The 18,528-nt window shown below is 43.1% G+C and overlaps 1 protein-coding gene and 1 long non-coding RNA gene across 3 annotated transcripts in view; one reads left to right on the top strand and one right to left on the bottom strand.

Annotated features, from left to right (window-relative positions):
• The window catches only part of LOC123769773 (uncharacterized), a 35,236-nt gene that overhangs the window by 8,943 nt on the left and 7,765 nt on the right, over positions 1 to 18,528 (top strand). The window contains exons 3-5 of one of the 2 annotated variants that reach the window (XR_011222127.1): positions 9,825 to 9,980; positions 10,473 to 10,656; positions 11,552 to 11,884. This is a non-coding gene — a long non-coding RNA (uncharacterized lncRNA). The remainder of the gene's footprint in view (positions 1 to 9,824; positions 9,981 to 10,472; positions 10,657 to 11,551; positions 11,885 to 18,528) is intronic. The other variant, XR_006774281.2, reaches the window with a different exon arrangement.
• Positions 4,306 to 10,646, bottom strand: LOC123769774 (carboxypeptidase B). The gene is made up of 9 exons (XM_045761023.2): positions 10,511 to 10,646; positions 7,596 to 7,702; positions 7,293 to 7,477; positions 7,033 to 7,180; positions 6,705 to 6,862; positions 6,076 to 6,169; positions 5,731 to 5,933; positions 5,419 to 5,503; positions 4,306 to 4,739 (listed from the first exon to the last, which is right to left on the bottom strand). The coding sequence occupies exons 1-9, from the start codon at positions 10,585 to 10,587 to the stop codon at positions 4,546 to 4,548; spliced, it is 1,251 nt and encodes a 416-aa protein (XP_045616979.1). The 5' UTR covers positions 10,588 to 10,646; the 3' UTR covers positions 4,306 to 4,545.

The following is an 18,528-nucleotide window of genomic DNA, read 5'->3' as shown; positions in this document are numbered from 1 at the left end:
CATCACATTCCTGCTCCGTTTCCATCTTCACCGATGGGTCTAAGTCTGCAGAAGGTGTAGGCTACTCTGTTGTTTTTCCTGACCACATCTAAATGTGTCACCTGCCTCCGGAGACTAGCATCTTTACGGCAGAACTTTATGCTATTCTTTATACTCTTCGTCTCCTGCTTTCTCGCTGACACTCCTCCTTTGTGGTTGTAGTTGACTCACGCAGTGCCCTCATGGCTCTGGAGTCCTTTAATCCAATCCATCCGATGGTAGTCGAGATTCAACATTGGCTGTTTCTCATATCCAGTAGATTTAAGACAGGAAAGTTTTGCTGGGTTCCCAGCCATATTGGTGTCTCTTTAAATGAGCGTGTGGACGCTGCTGCTAAGGAAGCTATCCGCACTTGTCCCATCTTCCTTAAAGATGTTCCTTATTCCGACTTTTACCCAGTCATTCATTCCTCCATCCTTGCCCATTGGCAGCGTTGTTGGTCTTCTGTTACTGGTAATAAACTGCGTATTCTTAGAGTAGTGTGTCCCTGTGGCCTTCCTCCTACAACCATAACCGGCGGTGGGAAACGGCTCTGGCAAGGTTGCGTATTGGCCATATGCGTTTAACTCGCGGACACGTAATGGAACGCCACCCTGCTCCTTATTGGCCTAACTGCATTGTCCCTCTTACAGTTGCACATATCCTTGTTGAACGTCCTGATTTCCAGAACGAGCGTGTCTTGCTTTTCGACCGTCCCCCCGCGGTCACTTGTCTCTCCATAGAATTCTTGGTGAATCGGATACTTTTGATATCGTTCGCCTTATGCGTTTCTGTTCTCATGTTGGCATCCTCGATAATATTTAGCGCCTTCTGATTATTCCGCACATTTAATGGTGCTACATAGCCTTCCCGGCTTGGTGCCTTTTTTGATAATAATTATGTACCTTAATTACCAAACCGATCTTTTTGGCTTGATGGTGCAGGAGCATCGTAAATTTACGTCCGATTAAGTAATATTTGTATAAAATCCAATTCTTATCCGATCGGCTTGGGGATAGTATGAACATGTTTGCCATTAAATTTTCGTTTTCTCTAATAGCCACATGGCCTTTTTGGGAGAACGGAATTGTATTATAACTTCGTGGAAAGACTATTGTATTGTTGACACAAGTATAATCGACGTAGGTTTTTCATTTGGTGCCGGTCTAACGCATGCTTGTATGATATTTTATACATATGTTCTTCTAGAACATTCTATTGCGAACATATTGGTATAAAAATGAAATATGTACATCGAAAATTAAGGTCAGGACAGTGAAAAGAATATACACTTTTGAATACTGGTTTCGCTGATGTGCGGTAACAGGTAACACTTCGCCCACTTCACACACTCTTGCGTGTGGGCCGCGATCATGATTCTACATTTATATGCATATGTCTGTGTAGGGAATTCTATTGCCATCTCAGTGATACCAAATTTAACGCTGTAGGACAAGTGTGGAGTTGACAACCCTGAAAAGAAGAAAAGAAACATTTCGTCGCTGTTTGGAGCTCACGGCTAGTAATCGATGAAGTTTTTTTTTTTTTTGAGATATATACAAGAGTTGTTACATTCTTGTACAGCCACTAGTACGCGTAGCGTTTCGGGCAGGTCCCTGGAATACGATCCCCTGCCGCGAAGAATCGTTTTTTCATCCAAGTACACATTTTACTGTTGCGTTAAACAGAGGCTACAGTTAAGGAATTGCGCCCAGTTCTTTATTTGGTGGTGATTTAACTCATGCTTTGGTGACATTTTATACATATGTTCTTCTAGAACATTCTATTGCGAACACATTGGTATAAAAAGAAATATGTACATCGAAAATTAAGATCAGGACAGTGAAAAGAGTATGCACTTTTCAGTGTTGCCGCTTGATCGCCCGAAACCCCGAAAGCATTTGGGGGCAAGTTTTATTTTTTGTGTGTGTGGAGAGCGTGAAAGTGTTAAGGTGCGTGTCGTTTTTTTCAGTTTAGTTGGCCCTAATTGTTGTGTCGGTGCTCTAATAACCTTCATCAAAGTAAGAAAACGAATGTCCACATTAGGCAAACTATTTTTAAATTTAGAGGTAAAACCTTATGACATTCACTTGAAAATAGGTAGCCTATTTCGTTTCCCTAAAACTATAACAAAAGTGTATACAATAATTTTTATAAATTACTATGAGTAATGTTTTTTGTTTATTGATCAGACAACTACCACTTACAACGCCTCAAAATCCTAATTTAAGTGTTCACATTTCCTGGAATAATAATTAGTTTTTGAAAATTTGTGTTCAGTACTTACCGTATGGGGTACATTTCCCATCACAGTATTGTATTGTCTTTTGTGTAAACTGACTTGAGTACAACACAATATTATCAACGTTTAGTTTTATTTGCCCGAAACACTGTGCGTATTAGTGGCTTTAGGCATTGTATGTACTAGCTCTATCTATTAAACCAACATTATGTTTGTAACTCGTCTTGTATGTATATACTTTTACCTGAATAAACATTTGATTTTGATTTGCTTCAAGACTTGTATCTGTAATATACTTTATAACATTAGAGCAATATTTTATCATAATCTGTTAACAGTACATTAGTACAGGACCTCCCTGATGATGATATACAGTCCACTGTAATAGAAGACTTGGGACACTATAGGTAGTGGGTTTCCATGTCACGGGAGACATCTCCCGCCATGCAGGGTGCATTCGCACCTCCACAGATCTCCAGTATCAGCTTTCGGTACTGGTAATGGCTCAAAAGGACCACCACTTACGGGTTATTCATGCCCGTGCCACCTTTTGGATGGCTTAATCTTCATTATTCAATCATGAGTTTCGCATTGTAGTGATGATGGGTGGAGGGGAGGGTGCTCCGGTACGACTCGAGGGGCCATTTTGGGGGTAGCCTCGGCCTCCTCTCCTGCCCCTATAGAGGTGTAAGTGCAAAATGACACAAATGTAGAGCATCCACTCTGTTTGTAATACCACCCCGCTTGGGAGGTTGAGGGAGCGGGAGAAAAGGATTTTTGCCCCAATATAGTGTGTGTGTACATTGCAGAAAGACTTTCCCTGTTAAAATAGGGGAGTACCACGTCGGTGGATGCCCCTGGACCGGCCAGAACTCGGCTAGTGCAGGGACCACTGCTCAATTGCCACCCTTAAAGGTGTAAGATTCCTTCAAACACTGCTATGCCCCATGACCTGTTTGGCCCCGCTTCTTGGCCAAGTGTTTTGATGTTTGTCACAATGAACATGCCGGCCCTGGTAATTTACACATAAGCACCTTGCTGCCCCTGTGGATACTCGTTAGTTCTGACCCCACTCGGACCAGCACACACATTATTGTGGCCCTGTCTAAGGAGGCAGAAGCCCGCCTGGCTGTTCTCTCCTGCATTGCTGAGATCCCTAATTTGGGTCACCAAACATGTTCACTTAAATGGCATCATTGGTGCAGTTAATAACACCATCATTGGTACAAATAGCTGATTAGTATAATCGTAATATGTGAATAATATTCGTACCTGCTTGGAATTCATCAACTGTAGATTATTCGTAAATATTTTATCTAATAATAGATTTGTTTATTTATCTACTGATATTTAATTTTTTGGGGGTTAGTCGGCAGTATCATAAGCGACCCACCAAACCCACAATTATTGTGATAAAGAATCTGTTTTCTTTTGCCATTCGATCCTCGATATTATTCAGTGTAAATGACGTTAATATAATAACAATCCGACGTTGAATAAAGTTTATCCAATGATATATAAACTTCAACTTGTTGAACTCCGTCAAGTTCAAGTATGTTTATTGAGATGATAAATACATCTCAAAGGGATAGAGTAGCTTAAGCTACCCCTCTCGAACTCCGTCTTCCTGACCTTTCCAAGTGCTATATAGAAATACTGGCATAGCGCACTCTCTTGATAACTAATTTTGTCGTAGTATTAGAAGGAGCTTATGGATAAAAAGGACATTATTCATTCAAAATCGGGTAGAAAATTTCAAATTAATTCAAAACCCAGATAGAAAAAATCCTCAGGAACAATGGAGAGTTTGTGACAAGCCACTGGCTTCCTGTCACCGTCGAGAAGATTAAAAATAAATCGACCATCAGGGAAATAAAGCCAAGTTCTGAAACTAATGTTTATTAAAAAGTTCAATTTTATCTGGTTTAAATTAAGGAGTTTGAAATAAATAACAATTTGCTTCCTAGTGTTCTTGTATTACAGGAAGTGATATTAAGAGTTTTCGTCCAAAATGTAGTAAGGATCTTGAGTAAATTTGCTGTACATGACTTTGATTGTTTATTTTGGGGCAAATTCTTACAGTTGTGTATGATACTAATTTTGCGATGTCACTGAAGTCATAACCACATAGGTGATGACAAGGGTATCCCAAATGTAATTAGGGTGTCTTAAACGTTCCTATAGTGACTGCAAATGTCTTAAAATACCCCTATGAGACGACGTGAAGGGTGTCCTAAACAACCCTAGGGTGTCGGCAAGGGCGTCTGGACCACCAGGCACTTGATTTACTTGCCGTACGTGTCCTTGACGAAGTTGGCCACGACTTTGACTCCCTCGAAAGTCTCTTCTCCGGTCGGGATGATCTGATCTGCAGGAAGGACGAAGCCGTAGTTACCTGTGTCGCGAAGCTCAATGGTGTAGGAGTAGGCGACGCCAGCCTCGCCCTTGGCCCAGTCGTCGGAGCCTCCAGCAGCGGCGTCTATAAGAACAACAAACACGTTTTACGGTCGTGGGTGACGGGTGTGGCGAGTGACGGGTGTGGCCCGGTTGTGTACCAACCAGTTCATGGTGGCAGCATTGGCAAGCTTCGCTAAAAATACTCTCAAATAGTTGTCTCATTGGTGGGGAGGGGGAAGCAGTAATTGGGGCAGGTATTATAGCGTTTAGACAGAGAGAGAGGCTCCAGTTCCTACTCCTGTATGCTCCAGGTCCTACTCCTGTATGCTCCAGTTCCTACTCCTCTTGTATGCTCCAGTTCCTACTCCTGTATGCTCCAGTCCCTACTCCTCCTGTATGCTCCAGTCCCTACTCCTCCTGTATGCTCCAGTCCCTACTCCTCCTGTATGCTCCAGTCCCTACTCCTGTATGCTCCAGTCCCTACTTCTCCTGTATGCTCCAGTCCCTACTTCTCCTGTATGCTCCAGTCCCTACTCCTCCTGTATGCTCCAGTCCCTACTCCTCCTGTATGCTCCACTTCCTACTCATGTATGCTCCAGTTGCAGCTACTCCTGTATGCTCCGCTGGAAAACTCTGAACAGATCCTAGCTGCTTTTATGGCGAAAAGGAACATAAGTTACAGTTGAGTGTGTTATGAAATAACGGCGTCGCCAGAAACACATGACACTTATAAGCTCAGAGCGCTCCTGGATGCTACTTACAAATGGTGTTGGTGGAGGATCCGATCTCGTAGCGAGTTCCATGGACTGCGGTGAGGGCGTCCACGGCATTCGTGGCCAGAGTGTCCTGGTGAAACATGACAAATGCTTCAGCTTAAGTTTACTTATCCTACACAGTCACATTTAATGTAAATACAAGTCAACAAGTAAAAATATTAGTGTAAGGAATGGTAATTATTTTTATGAGGGGTATCAAGATTGTTTTATTCCCAGATTGTAGCTGTGACAATATTCGTACGGGTGTCGTATGTATGTGTTAGGGGTGAGGAACGGGTGTGGTACGGGTGGACTCACCAAATCCTGCCAGTCGTCGGGGAGGTCGGAGGTGAAGCCCCAAGGGTACATCCACAGCTGCGAGTAAGAGTGGAAAGTGAGGTACACTTTGATATTGTCGGCGTACTCCAGGATCTGGTCGCGCACGTTCCTCATCTCCACCTCTGAGAACGGCTCGGGACCAGCGTAGATATCAGAGCAAGGACTGTCTGATGCGCCAACCTCTGTTGGAAAAGACAAGTAGCGCTTTAGCAAAAATGGATAGACAAATATGATCAAGAATTTTGTGACTTTAATATACATTAGTGGAAAGCCCACTAATGTATATTTTCATGTACATACATACAAGTGGTAGTGGAGACTAACCATCCCAGTGGAAGCTCCAGTTCCGGTTGGGGTCGGCACCGCGGCAGCCTAAGGTCGAAGAGGTCTCGGATCTGGTCTTGCGCCACAACCGGTCCTGTTGATAGGTTGTATTAACGGACAAATTATAACTCTCCCGCTAAAATATCACATTTTGTCCCGCTCTTGGACAATTTGTTAAGCATACCTACGTATTAGATAGATCTAAGTTATTTCTATAATTCATAGAGGAATTATTAGTAGGGCCAACTGTGTGAGTAAGCTTGTCAATGGCGCTAGTGTTCTTATCTTCATAAAATACGAAATCTCCCTCTCGTAGTCCTACAACTAATTATTTTTGTAGCATTGAAGTGTGTAGTATTAGATTAGAAGCAGTTCTCATTTATTTGCCAAGTTTTAGATAATCCAATAAAGCGCAGGTTAAGATATATGAATCGGTTATCAAAGCCTCTCGAAATTTTGTTTGTAAGACGTTCATGCATATTCAATTCAATGTCCAAAGGTCTTAGAAAAGTCGGATGGAGGAATTGTAGTAATCCTGGAAGAGGATGTGGATGGAGTATGAGGAAATTCATACATATTGCTTTTGCATGTTTTGTGTCTGGTTCACGCATCAAGAGAGAGGTACTCACGTCAGTGAAAGTGTATGCATATCCGTCAGGGTTGATGACAGGCATGACGTAGAAGTTGACGTTGGAGAGGATGTCGTCGTAGGTGTCGCTATTGGTAATCAGCTCGTTCACAATGTAGGTCACAGTAGAAGGAGCGATCCATTCACGGGCGTGGATACCTGCAGGAGAGTAGCTCTTGTCAAAGCACTTCGCGACCCTCTAGTTTTCCCCTTACTCTCTCCCACCGTCCCTGTCACTACAACACTACCATCTCTATTTGCCATATATCAGTTGACAGTATAATCATCGAAACAAAGCTATTAATGGTTGATCACACAACGCATCGTACCTCCGTCGATGAAGATGATGGGCTTGTCAGCGCCACCTTTCCCCAGCTTCAAGAGCTTCATGGTGCGGCCCTCGTAGCTCAGTCCCACATCCTCCACGCTGGCCAGATCCGGGTATTCTGTCGCTAAGGAGTCCAACCACGCGTTTATCTGTGTACCGCATTTTAAATAATAAAAAGGGAGATTTTAAAACAATATTGTTATCATGTAGCACACATGCAGCTTAGTATTATGCTGAGGACCATAACACCCAAACACTCGCCTCATCATAATCGTGGTAAGAGGTCCAATCCATGGAAAGAGGACCAGTGGCCCTGGCCGCCTTCTGCTGATCCACTAGGAATCCCACGTTGCTAATCTTGGTGGTGAACTTGAGGCCGACGTGAGCGAGCATGTTCTTCAGCGCTGGCAGCTGGAAGGCCGGGGCCATGATGTCCACGGGGGTGCCTGCCAGGACACGGAACCAATAGTTTAACCTCACTGCCTATAATGACCCAAAATGTTGAAGTTTACTTCATATTGATGAAAAATCAGGGGGTCAAAAAAGACAGGCAGATTATCTCACCAACAGCTCGGGGCTCTGTCCAGAAGTCGAAGAGGTCCCGCAGCTGGAGGTTCTTGAGGTAGTGCACCTGCGATGCCTCCTCCGGCACCACACTCAGCACCTGCGCACTGATCACAAAAAACATTAAACGTTAAAATGCAGAAATATTAATTTAACAGCTTTTTGAGACAAACACCGATATTCCTAACAACAAATAAGCTGATATAGCTCACGTTCTCGCCTTCATATTCTGGTAGAGTAAATGTAAGTACAACTAGTGAAAGTGACGTTTCCAGCAGTGAAGGTGATGTTTCCAGTAGTATATTGACTGTTAGTTATTAACCCTTCGGCTGCTAGGCGCGCTTGTGAGCACTATCGAAGTTTCCAAATGTGCGCGGAGCACGCCTGAAAGGGTCAGACCCGTCTGGGACACGTCTGCGACGTTTAGCCTTTAAGATGTAACCACCAGAGGACACTGGTGAAAGTGGACATGATTTAATCAATTTATAGAAGGGGTCAGTTTGGTGCTGGTATTAAGGCCAAGCAACCATGGGACGGTTAAAGCCTATCAACTATGGGAGAGCGATTGTAAGGCCTACATTTCCCTATGAGAATCTCTTGGATCTCTCCAGCCAATGATGAAGAGTAAGAAAGAATTATTAGAGGGTTTACGCTACGAGCTGTGCATCTGAAATGCAGACCGCGATACAAGTGGATTAACAAAAGTCAGGTATTTTGTGTGCGACATCCCACGTTCAGGCCAGGTTAGAGAGGACCTTGGTTAGGTCCAGATCTAGGCGAGGCAACTGCCAGTGACAAGCAAATCACATAAAATGTGTGTCTAGAGGCGTGGGCTAATCACGTGATTCAACCTCTGAGGCAATCGCTAGTTGCTATGCCTTAAAACATCACAACGCGAGCGTGACGGGTAAGACATTCCAGTTGGGAAATTCATTTGGAGGGAGAGAAGGTTTGATAAGTCCTTTGTCATGAAGACCGTAGGGACGAGGTTCCCATGGTCTGGGAATGGGCCAGCCTCATTGACTGAAAAGTTGAACTTGTATGGGTTGAGTATAAGTGAAAATAATATTTTAACCCAGTGATAAGAAATTCTGAGTTAGTGATTAGGTTGTTAGATTGAAGCTATATGGACCAGTTCATTGTGTGGGCCAGTTCATGGTCCATGTCCATGAGTCAGTCCAGGCTGTGGTCCGGGGTGGACATGGAATGCAGTTCATGGGTAATTTAGCTAAGTAATCGGAGTTAAAGATAACTTTTCAACCCGTAATTTGGAGTCAAAGTGTCGTGGCAAGTTAGCTCTTTGCGGGTTTCTAATGTATTTTTTTCTTTTTTAACGGAGGTCAGGACTTAAAATGAATAACAATGCGTTCACAAAAGAACATAAAGGGAAGGGAACTGTTAGGAGAAAGCACCAAGCCTTTACGACTATATAGCACTTGGAAGGAATTAGGATAAGGATTTTGGGACGGGAAAAGAACTTGAGTAGATACCAAAACACAAATTCAAGTATAAGCGATCTAACGAAATTGCTAAAAGTAAAAAAAAACTAACAAACTATTTTGCAATGTCAGGTTTGTTACCACCTGCAGTTGAAACAAGCAAAGTGAATACCACTGAAGCCGGTGACGGGACACAAGCCGGGGGAGCTCTTTCTAGCGATATTCCACCTACTACAGGCGACGAGTCACAATAACATGGCTGAAGTACTTTGACCAGACCACACACTAGAAGGTGAAGGGACGACGACGTTTCAGCCCGTCCTGGACCATTCCCAAGTCGATCGACTTGAGAATGGTCCAGGACGGATCGAAACGTCGTCGTCGCTTCACTTTCTAATGTCTGGTCTGGTCAACATTCCACCCACTGTTTGACCCTTGTGGTGCAGAGCATGACCACCGTGGTGGTCAGCGTGCAAGTTCCGCGAAACGAGCGGTAGCAAATTCTGTTATTTCAAAGAATACGGAGACCTCGAAACAGTTAATAATGATTTCATACATTATTTAATGCAAGACACAGGTTTCTTTTTCAAAATAATAAACCAGATGTGTATATCGAATCAAGCAGAGTATACAAGGAGCAAAACAGAAGTTTGTTAATAATTAATGTTGAAAAAAATATTGAAAAAGGGCTAGACCGTGATATACAGCCTTTGCTGTGATACAGCAAAGGCTGTATATACTGTTTTGTTTGTGAACTATTTTTCTAAATGTCAAACATCACTTACAACAGATGGGTTTTCTGACTGGATAAATGCATTCAAAACTCTGGAGACTAGTGAAGACGGCTTTGGAACATGAGTGTGTGGTGTTGTGTTGGATAACAAGTCAAAAATACTGTGCATCACCAACTTCAAGAACACACGAGAAAGAACACAACGATTTTGAAGTGAGTCCTTTATGTGCCTCTGTAACCCTTTCCACTACCGCCCACAAGATGGGTATGGGGTGCATAATAAATGATTTTTGAAGTACTGTAAAAAACGTTGTAGCTGTTAGTTTTTTTTTTAAGTGAAAGAGGTTGGAATTAAGAGGTCGTGAGAAGTAGTCGGGCTCATCAAATAATAGAAACATCATGGGAGGGGGGGGGGAGGTTGCAGAATTCGACCGATTTTTACTTGCCCATCTCGAGAAATGTAAAAATTCAAAACTAAATGTAACTTACATATCCAAAACACTGTGCATAACATTTCTCAAAACTTTAAGGCACAGGAATTTTTTATTCACCGGTGACTTTGGCATGTGAGAGAATTCGGCACAGCAATTGTAATTCCCCCCCTGACCCTGGGGGGGGGGGGGGGACTCCTCGATACAAGCCTAAAATGTATATATTCACAGGAGGTCTGTCCCCGACGAAACCAATTTAATTGTTTTCTTGCAGTGAATGTAAAATGGAGTATGTCCGTGCCCTAAACTTACCCATGGAGATTGGTGGGGAGGCCGGAGCGAGCAACGGCCACCACCAGAACACTGGCCAACACCACCAAGATCTTCATCACGGCGAATACGGTGCCAAGATATCGCGTCTACCCTTATATACTCCTAGACCCACCAGAGCGACACAGGTGTTATCTCTCTCTCCCTATCCCCCCCCCCCATACCCTCTTTCTCTCCCCCTATACCCTCTTCCTCTCCCCCATACCCTCTTCCTCTCCCCCATACTCTCTCCCTCCCCCCTCTTCCCCACACTCCCCCACTCTTTCTCACACACTCTCCCTCTCCCTTGAGTGAGGCCTCAACCTTAGCCTCCACACTTGGACATACGCAGACATTCTTTTAGATATAGATGGGTGAAAAAGTACATCATGTTTTCTATTCTACATTGTAGCTTGAAGCTGTTGCCCCCTTGTATGCGTTTAGATTAATCAGACCTTCACGGGAATTTTACTATAACAAATACCTCTAATCTTCACACCATATAGTGACTGCTAGTAACAGCTTGTACATTAATTATTCCTATGTCATTTATCCATTAGAAGCGAAATATGGCACAGTGCATGAATTTCAGATATTTTATAATTTGTAAAAAGGTAATTTGCTATTTCATGCAGCGTGAAATAATAATGACAATAATGTTCACGTAAAAGTATATACATACATACAAAATGAGTTGTAAACAGAATGTTGGATTCCTAGATAGAGCTAGAATATACTATGCAAAAAGTTACTAATACACACAGGGTTTCGGGCATTAGATAGCTGAATTTTTTCACAATATAAAGTGTAATGTTCGTGTGTGCCTTCCTGTCTTTGTCCACACACTTTACACTTAACTTTATCTAGATCCCTATACAACCCGACCTGCCACAGATACTTGTAGGAAAGTCGTATTGGAGCTGTGACAATGTTTCTCGGTCTGACTGGGACACTTGGCCACTACAAGTGTTTTGTTTGGCATATTTCTCTGATAAACTTTTTAATTTCATCATTTGAAGAACGTTCTCCTTACTCTCCCTGCAGGTTGTATGACAGCACGAAGAGAGAAGGATCAGTGTATAGGAACACAGAAAAAGGGACCAACTATTTACAGAAGAAATACTGTAATTCGCCCAGCAAGCAAAGATAAGTTTGAGTCACGTTTAATCAACATTGAATAAGGAACTCTCTATCATTCCATCCACATGTTGACGTTCTTGGAATTAAGACAGAATTAAGGCGAAACATGGTCGGGGAATCGAGGCAGGATAATGCTACAGTATCACGACTCCGCCTTAGTCGTCCTCACCAGTCATGTCAGCTGGCTGATAGCACACCTGAAGAGTCATTGGCGATAAAAAAAAACCGTTTGATACTGTAAGTTACACGACTAAACTAAAGTCCTCGAAATTTCCACTTTGTGTATTTTGGTATAAAACCAGCTGACTATCATTTAGTAGTTCACAGCCTCATTTATTATTTTGGGAATTTTTAGAGATAAGCCACGTGCTTTTGCCCCAGTTTATGTAACGTAGATCAATGTAATGCTTAACTGAAATACATTAATGTTCTGCCATTGTGCGCCTCATACTCGTATGTAAGCAGTAACACAAAGAAGGATTACAGAGTGCACAAAAGGTCTTAATCAGGCTATTGTGTACTGTATTGTACTTCTTTCCTTCCCCCACTTAACTCTTCATCTTGGTTCCTGCCTCTCCTTCCGTCTCGGTACCAGAGTCGGCTGATCTAGCTATGGAAGTTTCCGTAGCCCCTGATTCTGCCTCTGGTGCTGTCCCTGATGGAGTGCTCGCTGCCGGTTCTGTCGTTGTTTGCCCACTCTGTGTTCAAGAGAGAACTGGATAAGCACCTCCAAAGGATACCTGATCAACTAGGCTGTGACTCATACGTCAGGCTGCGAGCAGCTGCGTCCAACAGCCTGGTTGATCAGTCCAGCAACCAGGAGGCCTGGTCGACGACCGGGCCGCGGGGACGCTAAGCCCCGGTAGCACCTCAAGGTAACCCTCCCTCGACCCGTCTCCAAACCCCGTCAGTTCTGCTCCTTTCTACCGCTCTCCAAACTCAATCGTCTTTGCTGGATTTACCTCTGCCCAAATTTTGTATCACTTTGGGTCTGTCTCCAGGAGCCGATGCTTGGTGCTCGTCCTAGTTACTTCCGCAGTTATGCCTTTCTTTCCTCCCTTCCACCTTATGATGTGACTCCCAACTCTACTGCTCTCTAGATCCGGACTGATGTTCCCTTTGTTCCTCTCCATTTTCAGTCGAAAGTTCATTTCTCTGCTGCATGTATCCTTATAGGTAAAAGTACACTGTTCTATTTATCTCCCTTCCCCCACCCCATGATCCTCTTTTTGTTTTCCTGACTTTTGGACACTCTACCGGAGCCTGTGCTCCTTTTGGGTGATTTTAAATGTCTGCATGCCCTCTGGAGTGATGCTCTTATTGGACGCTGACTACTACTACTCTTCCTCCCTATACCTCATAGTGCAAGGAAGTGCATTCCCTGCTGGAGTTCTTTCTTTGCTCGGGCTGTATTCTGCAAGCATGCAGCCTGGAAACGACACAGCTGTACAGCTAAACGGGAGAGTTGCAGATCTTGTGTCTCCGCCATTACAGTCGACACCCACCTCACTCAGATTTGGAAGAAACTTCGTAAGATTGTTGATAAATTTTTTTAGACATCTCGCCTATCTTTCGTCTTCGTGGTTGTATCGTAGTAGATCCGGTGTTGGTAGCGAACACACTGTGTTTGCACTTTTCAGCCGTTAGCTACAGTACTCTCCTTCAATTTACTTTCCAAACTCATAAGCCCCTTCTTGAGTCTTGTCCCTTGATCTTTCGGACTCGCCTCCAGCTCCCCTATAACCCACTCTTCTGTCTTTCGAAACTCAAGTCAGCCCTGTCCCTCTGGTTCTACGGAGTCAGGCTCGGACAGCGTTAATAATAATTTATAATTTGAGAAAACCAGTAGGAACCGTGACGTTTATTCGAACCTATTTCTCTATGCATTGAATAGGAATCATTAGAGGTAGAATTCCTGAATAACAAAGTGCATGGGAGGATTGTGTGAAACCCTGGTTCGGGCTTAGCCAAGGGGGGGACCTTGGCCAAGGGAGGACCTCAATAAGCCTAGCAGGATATGGACAGTTTTTGTCGGGGACAGGAGGCCTCTTTATATATCTACTTTATATCCTGATACCCACATCCCGGGTCAAGCAACTGACCTTCTTAATGATGCAACCCCACAACAGTTGCCTCTGTTAACCTAGCAGTAAATAGGAACCCAAGAGTTGGGTAACTGTTGCAGAGTTGATTTAACATGTAAAATCATTACTGGTTAATATTGTCATGGGTGTCTGATTAAACATAATCTGGTTTAGGCAAAGTATCAAGATGTCGAAGTTAGGGGTTTAAAATCATTAGATACTTTATCCATTTTGACAGGTTTCTTAATAGGAAGGATATTGGCATCTCTCCAAGATAGCATATTAAAAAAAATTAATAACTGCATTAATGCAAATTTTTGGATATGCCAAATAATTTCAAATTAATTATATTGGAGCCTTGTATAAGGATTAAGATGACAATAGTTAAGAAAATGCAAACGAATCACAGTATGTACAATATGACTGAAGGAAAATCAAATGTAAGTTTAAGAACTTTGTAAAGTAATCATAGGGACCATTAGTAGCGCTGCCATTCGGGGAGAGTATTTACAGAAAAAACTTAACTTTATAGGTGTACTAACATAATGGTGTCTCGCATGATCTCCAGCTCTCATGCTTAGCACTGGAAATAGTTTTGCGATCTATTACACTAGTAGGATGAGTACCATAAACTTGAGAGGATAGTTGCATTGAGTATTGTTAATAAATATAATAAAAATAAATATGGTTATCATGATTTTATATCAGTGGCCAATGTTGTAAATAATCTCTACGGTTTTCCCTGTCAGATTCCCACCTGAGAGGTGAAGCAAAAAGATTGTGGCATATGGATGTTTAAATGGCCGTTGCTAGGCAATCTCTCCATTATTGTCCTTGCGGGGGTTGAGCTCTTGCTCTTTGGTCCCGCCTCTCAAATGTCACTCAAATGTCAGTCAACTGGTGTACAGATTCCTGAGCCTACTGGGCTCTTATCATATCTACATTTGAAACTGTATGGAGTCTGCCTCCGCCACATCACTGCCTAATGCATTCCATCGGTTAAGTACTCTGACACTGAAAAAGTTCTTTCTAACGTACCTGTGGCTCATTTGGGTACTCCGAGTCTACCTGTGTCCCCTTGTTTGCGTACCACCCGTGTTAAACAATTTATCCTTATCAATCCTGTCAATTCCTCTGAGAATTTTGTAAGTGGTGATCATGTCTCCCCTTCCTCTTCTGTCTTCCAACGACGTGAGGTGCATTTCACGCAGCCTTTCCTCGTAACTCATGCCTCTTAGTGCTGGGATTAGCCTAGAGGCATACCTCTGAACCTTTTCCAGCGTAGTCCTGTGCTTGACAAGGTACTGGCTCCATGCTGGGGCCGCATACTCCAGGATTGGCCTTACATATGTGGTGTACAAGGTTCTGAATGATTCCTTACACAGGTTTCTTAAAGCAGTTCTTAAGTCAGCCATCCTCGCATACGCCGCAATGTTGTTCTTTTTATGTGGGCTTCAGGAGACAGGTTCCGCGTGATATCAACTCCTAGATCTTTCTCTCTCCGTTTCGTAAAGGACTTCATCTTCCATACGGTATCCTGTGTCTGGCCTCCTGTTTCCACCGCCTAGTTTCATTGCCGTACGTTTACTCGGGTTGAACTTTAGTAGCCATTTGTTGGACCATTTATTAATTTTGGCTAGATCATCTTGTAGCCTCATTCTATCTTCCTTTATCTTAATCCTCGTAATTTTTGCATAATGAGCAAACAATGATAGGAACGAGTCAATACCCTCTGGGAGATCATTTACAACCTAAATATAGCAAACAAAGTTTCTAAAACTGTTGGCATCTTTCTAAGATCAGATATTATATACCTCGCCCTGCCCTGGTGACGCTCTATTACTCTCTATTACTATTTGTGCTTGAGGTTCTACTACCCAAAATCATTTACGTCCTTTAATTACCCAACACAAAGCTTCTATTAGAACAATATCTAACTCTGACCCCAGACAACACTCGGTTTCCTTAATCAAATCTCTGAATGTTAGATATTAAGTCACTGCACATCCTCTCGTGTGTACTTTATATATTTAAAACTCTGAATTGTAATGTCAATCCTGACCTTAAAAGCTTCTTAGAAGGTTGTAACAGAACCCATGGGCACCACACCAGAAACAAATACCTATTTGATATTCCAAGAGTACGACTTAATCAAACTAGAAATGCTGTATACAAATCAAGGGACCCAGGATGTGGAATGACCTTCCCAATCATGTCAAAGGCTGTACCTCTCTCAACCAGTTTAAGATGAAAACCAAGTATTACCTAATTAACTCCATGTAACCTACCTTACCCCTAAATGTCAACCCATGTCTTACTATTTTTAAACAATGCTGTTTGCTAACCAACTTGTATATTGGCTATTTTCTACCATGTCCCCCCCCCCCTTTTTTTATCTTTTATTTTTATTTTTTTAACGCAATTTATACTTTAAGCTCAATTACTATTAAGTTTTAGTCTAAGTGTTTTTCCCCCACCTCACCTTGCCCGAAACGCTATGCGTACAAGTGGCTTTAGGTATTGTATATACTAGCTCTATCTATAAATCCAACATTATGTTTGTAAAACAACTATGTATGTACTTTCCTGAATGAAATTTACTTTACATATATCAGAAACAGTATAGGTCCAAGGATTGAACCCTGTGACACCTCGCCAATCTGTGGCCTCACCCCTCACAGTGACTCACTGTCTTCTGTTGCTTAGGTACTCCCTGTTCCAATAAAGTACCTTCCCTTTCACTCCTGCCTGTATCTCCAGCTTGTGCACTAGTCTATTGTGTGGTACTGTATCAAAGGCTTTCTGGCAATCCAAAAATAGGCAGCCTGCCCACCCCCATCTTTCTCGCCTGGTAGTAGAATTCAATTAATCCTGTGTGGCATGACTTGCCATCCCTGAACCCATGATAATGTTGTGTTACAAAGTATTTTCGTTCTATATGTTCCACTAGGTTTTTTTGCACAATCTTCTCCATCAACTTGCATGGTATGCAAGTTAGGGACACTGGCCTGTAATTCAGTGCTTCCTGCCTATCCCCCTTCTTGTATATCGGGACTACATTAGCTGTCTTCCAAATTTTTGACAGTTCACCTGTTATCAGTGATTTATTATACACAATGGCGAGTGGCAGACACAGTATTTCTGCTCCTTCCTGTATCCATGGTGCAATTCCATCTGGGCCTATAGCCTTTGTTACATCCAACTCTAGCAGATGCTTCCTTACCTCCCCATTGGTAATCCTAAACTCCTCTAGCAGTGCCTGGCTATCTATTCCCTCTCTTTATCTCTGGAACTTCTCCTTGTTCTAATGTGAAGACCTCCTGGAATTTATTTAGTTCCTTGCACACTTCTTTGTTGTTTGTAGTGAATCTGTCTGCCCCCCATCCTGTTTCATTACCTGTTCCTTCACTGTTGTTTTTCTCTTGGTGTGGCTATGAAGCAATTTAGGTTGAGCCATTGCCTTGCTTGCTGTCATTTTCGTATTGCCCTTCTGCCTTTCTTCTCACCCTGACGTATTAATTCCTGACACTCTCGTATCTTTCTCTGCTCTCAAGTGTCCTGTTATTTCTATAGTTTCTCCACACCGTTGTACTTTGTTGCTTTGCTAGCTTACATCTCTGATTAACCATGGGTTTCTTGTCTGCATTTCTTTTTTTTTCGTTTTTGGACTGGGACAAACTTGTCAGCTGCCTCCTTACTCTTCTGCGTGATGTAGTCCATCATGTCTAGGGCCATCTTTCCTCTGAGCTCTGTTTCCCAAGTTAATCTATTAAGAATTTTCTTACCTCATCATAGTTTCCCTTTCAGAAAGGCAGTCTTTTGTTTTCAGGTCCCTTCCTTATAGGGAAGAGTACATTAACCCGTCGACCAGATACTCAAACGTACACTGTGATCACTAATTCCTGGGGCTTCATTACCAATTTCCTTATGTTGGAGTCGTTCAGAGTGAAGACTAGGTCGAGTCTCGCTGGTTCATTGTTGCCTCTCATTCTTGTGGGTCCCCTGACATACTGGTTTAGAGTGTATCCTCGTCTCCATGCGGTTCCTTGTTCTCCCAGTCTATCCTTCCGTGATTGAAGTCCCCATGATGAGCAGATGGGATCTATTTCTATAGGCAGCAGAGGCTCCCCTCTCAATTACAGTGTTAACTGCCATGTTGTTGTTGTCATACTCTTGCCTGAGTCTTTTGTTGTTTGGTGGAGGGTTATATACCACTGCTACTACTACTACTACTCTTGGTCCTCCCATCGTCATGGTGCCTGTAATGTAGTCTCTGAACCTCTCGCAGCCTGGGATAACCTTCTCCTTGAAGCTCTCTTCCGTTCTCATTAGTAGGGCCACTCCACCTCCTCCCCTTCCTTCCCTCTTTCCTTATTACAGTGTAGTTCTGGGGAACACTGCATTCATTATGATTCCTGAGAGTTTTGTTTCCGTGAGTCCAATTACATTCGGGTTCACTTCTTTTGTTCTTTCCCTTGGTTCACTTGCTTTGCTTGTGATCCCATCTATGTTCGAGTACATCACCTTGAAGCTGACTCCTCTGTCCATCCTCAGTTTCTGTTGATTCCACTGGAGGGAAACGGATGGGTCTGGGATGGGAGGGCCTAGGAAGGGGGACCTGGGGGATCTGGGGTGTAAGGGGGGGCTGGGAGGGTCTGGTATGGAAACAGTGGTGGTGAAGGGAGGGCTTGTGGGGGGTGGGGAAGAAGTTAGGTCTTGGGGAGAGAGAGAGAGAGAGTGATGGTAGTGGGTGGCCTAGGTGGGCACTTAGTGGGGGGGCTGGCAGGGGTTGAGGCA

Source organism: Procambarus clarkii, chromosome 45 (assembly GCF_040958095.1).
Source record: "Procambarus clarkii isolate CNS0578487 chromosome 45, FALCON_Pclarkii_2.0, whole genome shotgun sequence".
NCBI lineage: Eukaryota > Metazoa > Arthropoda > Malacostraca > Decapoda > Cambaridae > Procambarus > Procambarus clarkii.
Note: the sequence above shows the minus strand (reverse complement) of the source record. Positions and strands in the feature narration are given on the sequence as shown.

Coding starts and splice junctions, on each gene's coding strand:
- LOC123769774 (XM_045761023.2), bottom strand. CDS start 10,587: ATGAAGATCTTGGTGGTGTTGGCCAGTGTTCTGGTGGTGGCCGTTGCT. Junction 7,478..7,595: donor GACAGAGCCCCGAGCTGTTG/GTGAGATAATCT, acceptor GTGTCCTGGCAG/GCACCCCCGTGGACATCATG. Junction 7,181..7,292: donor CTTACCACGATTATGATGAG/GCGAGTGTTTGG, acceptor TGCGGTACACAG/ATAAACGCGTGGTTGGACTC.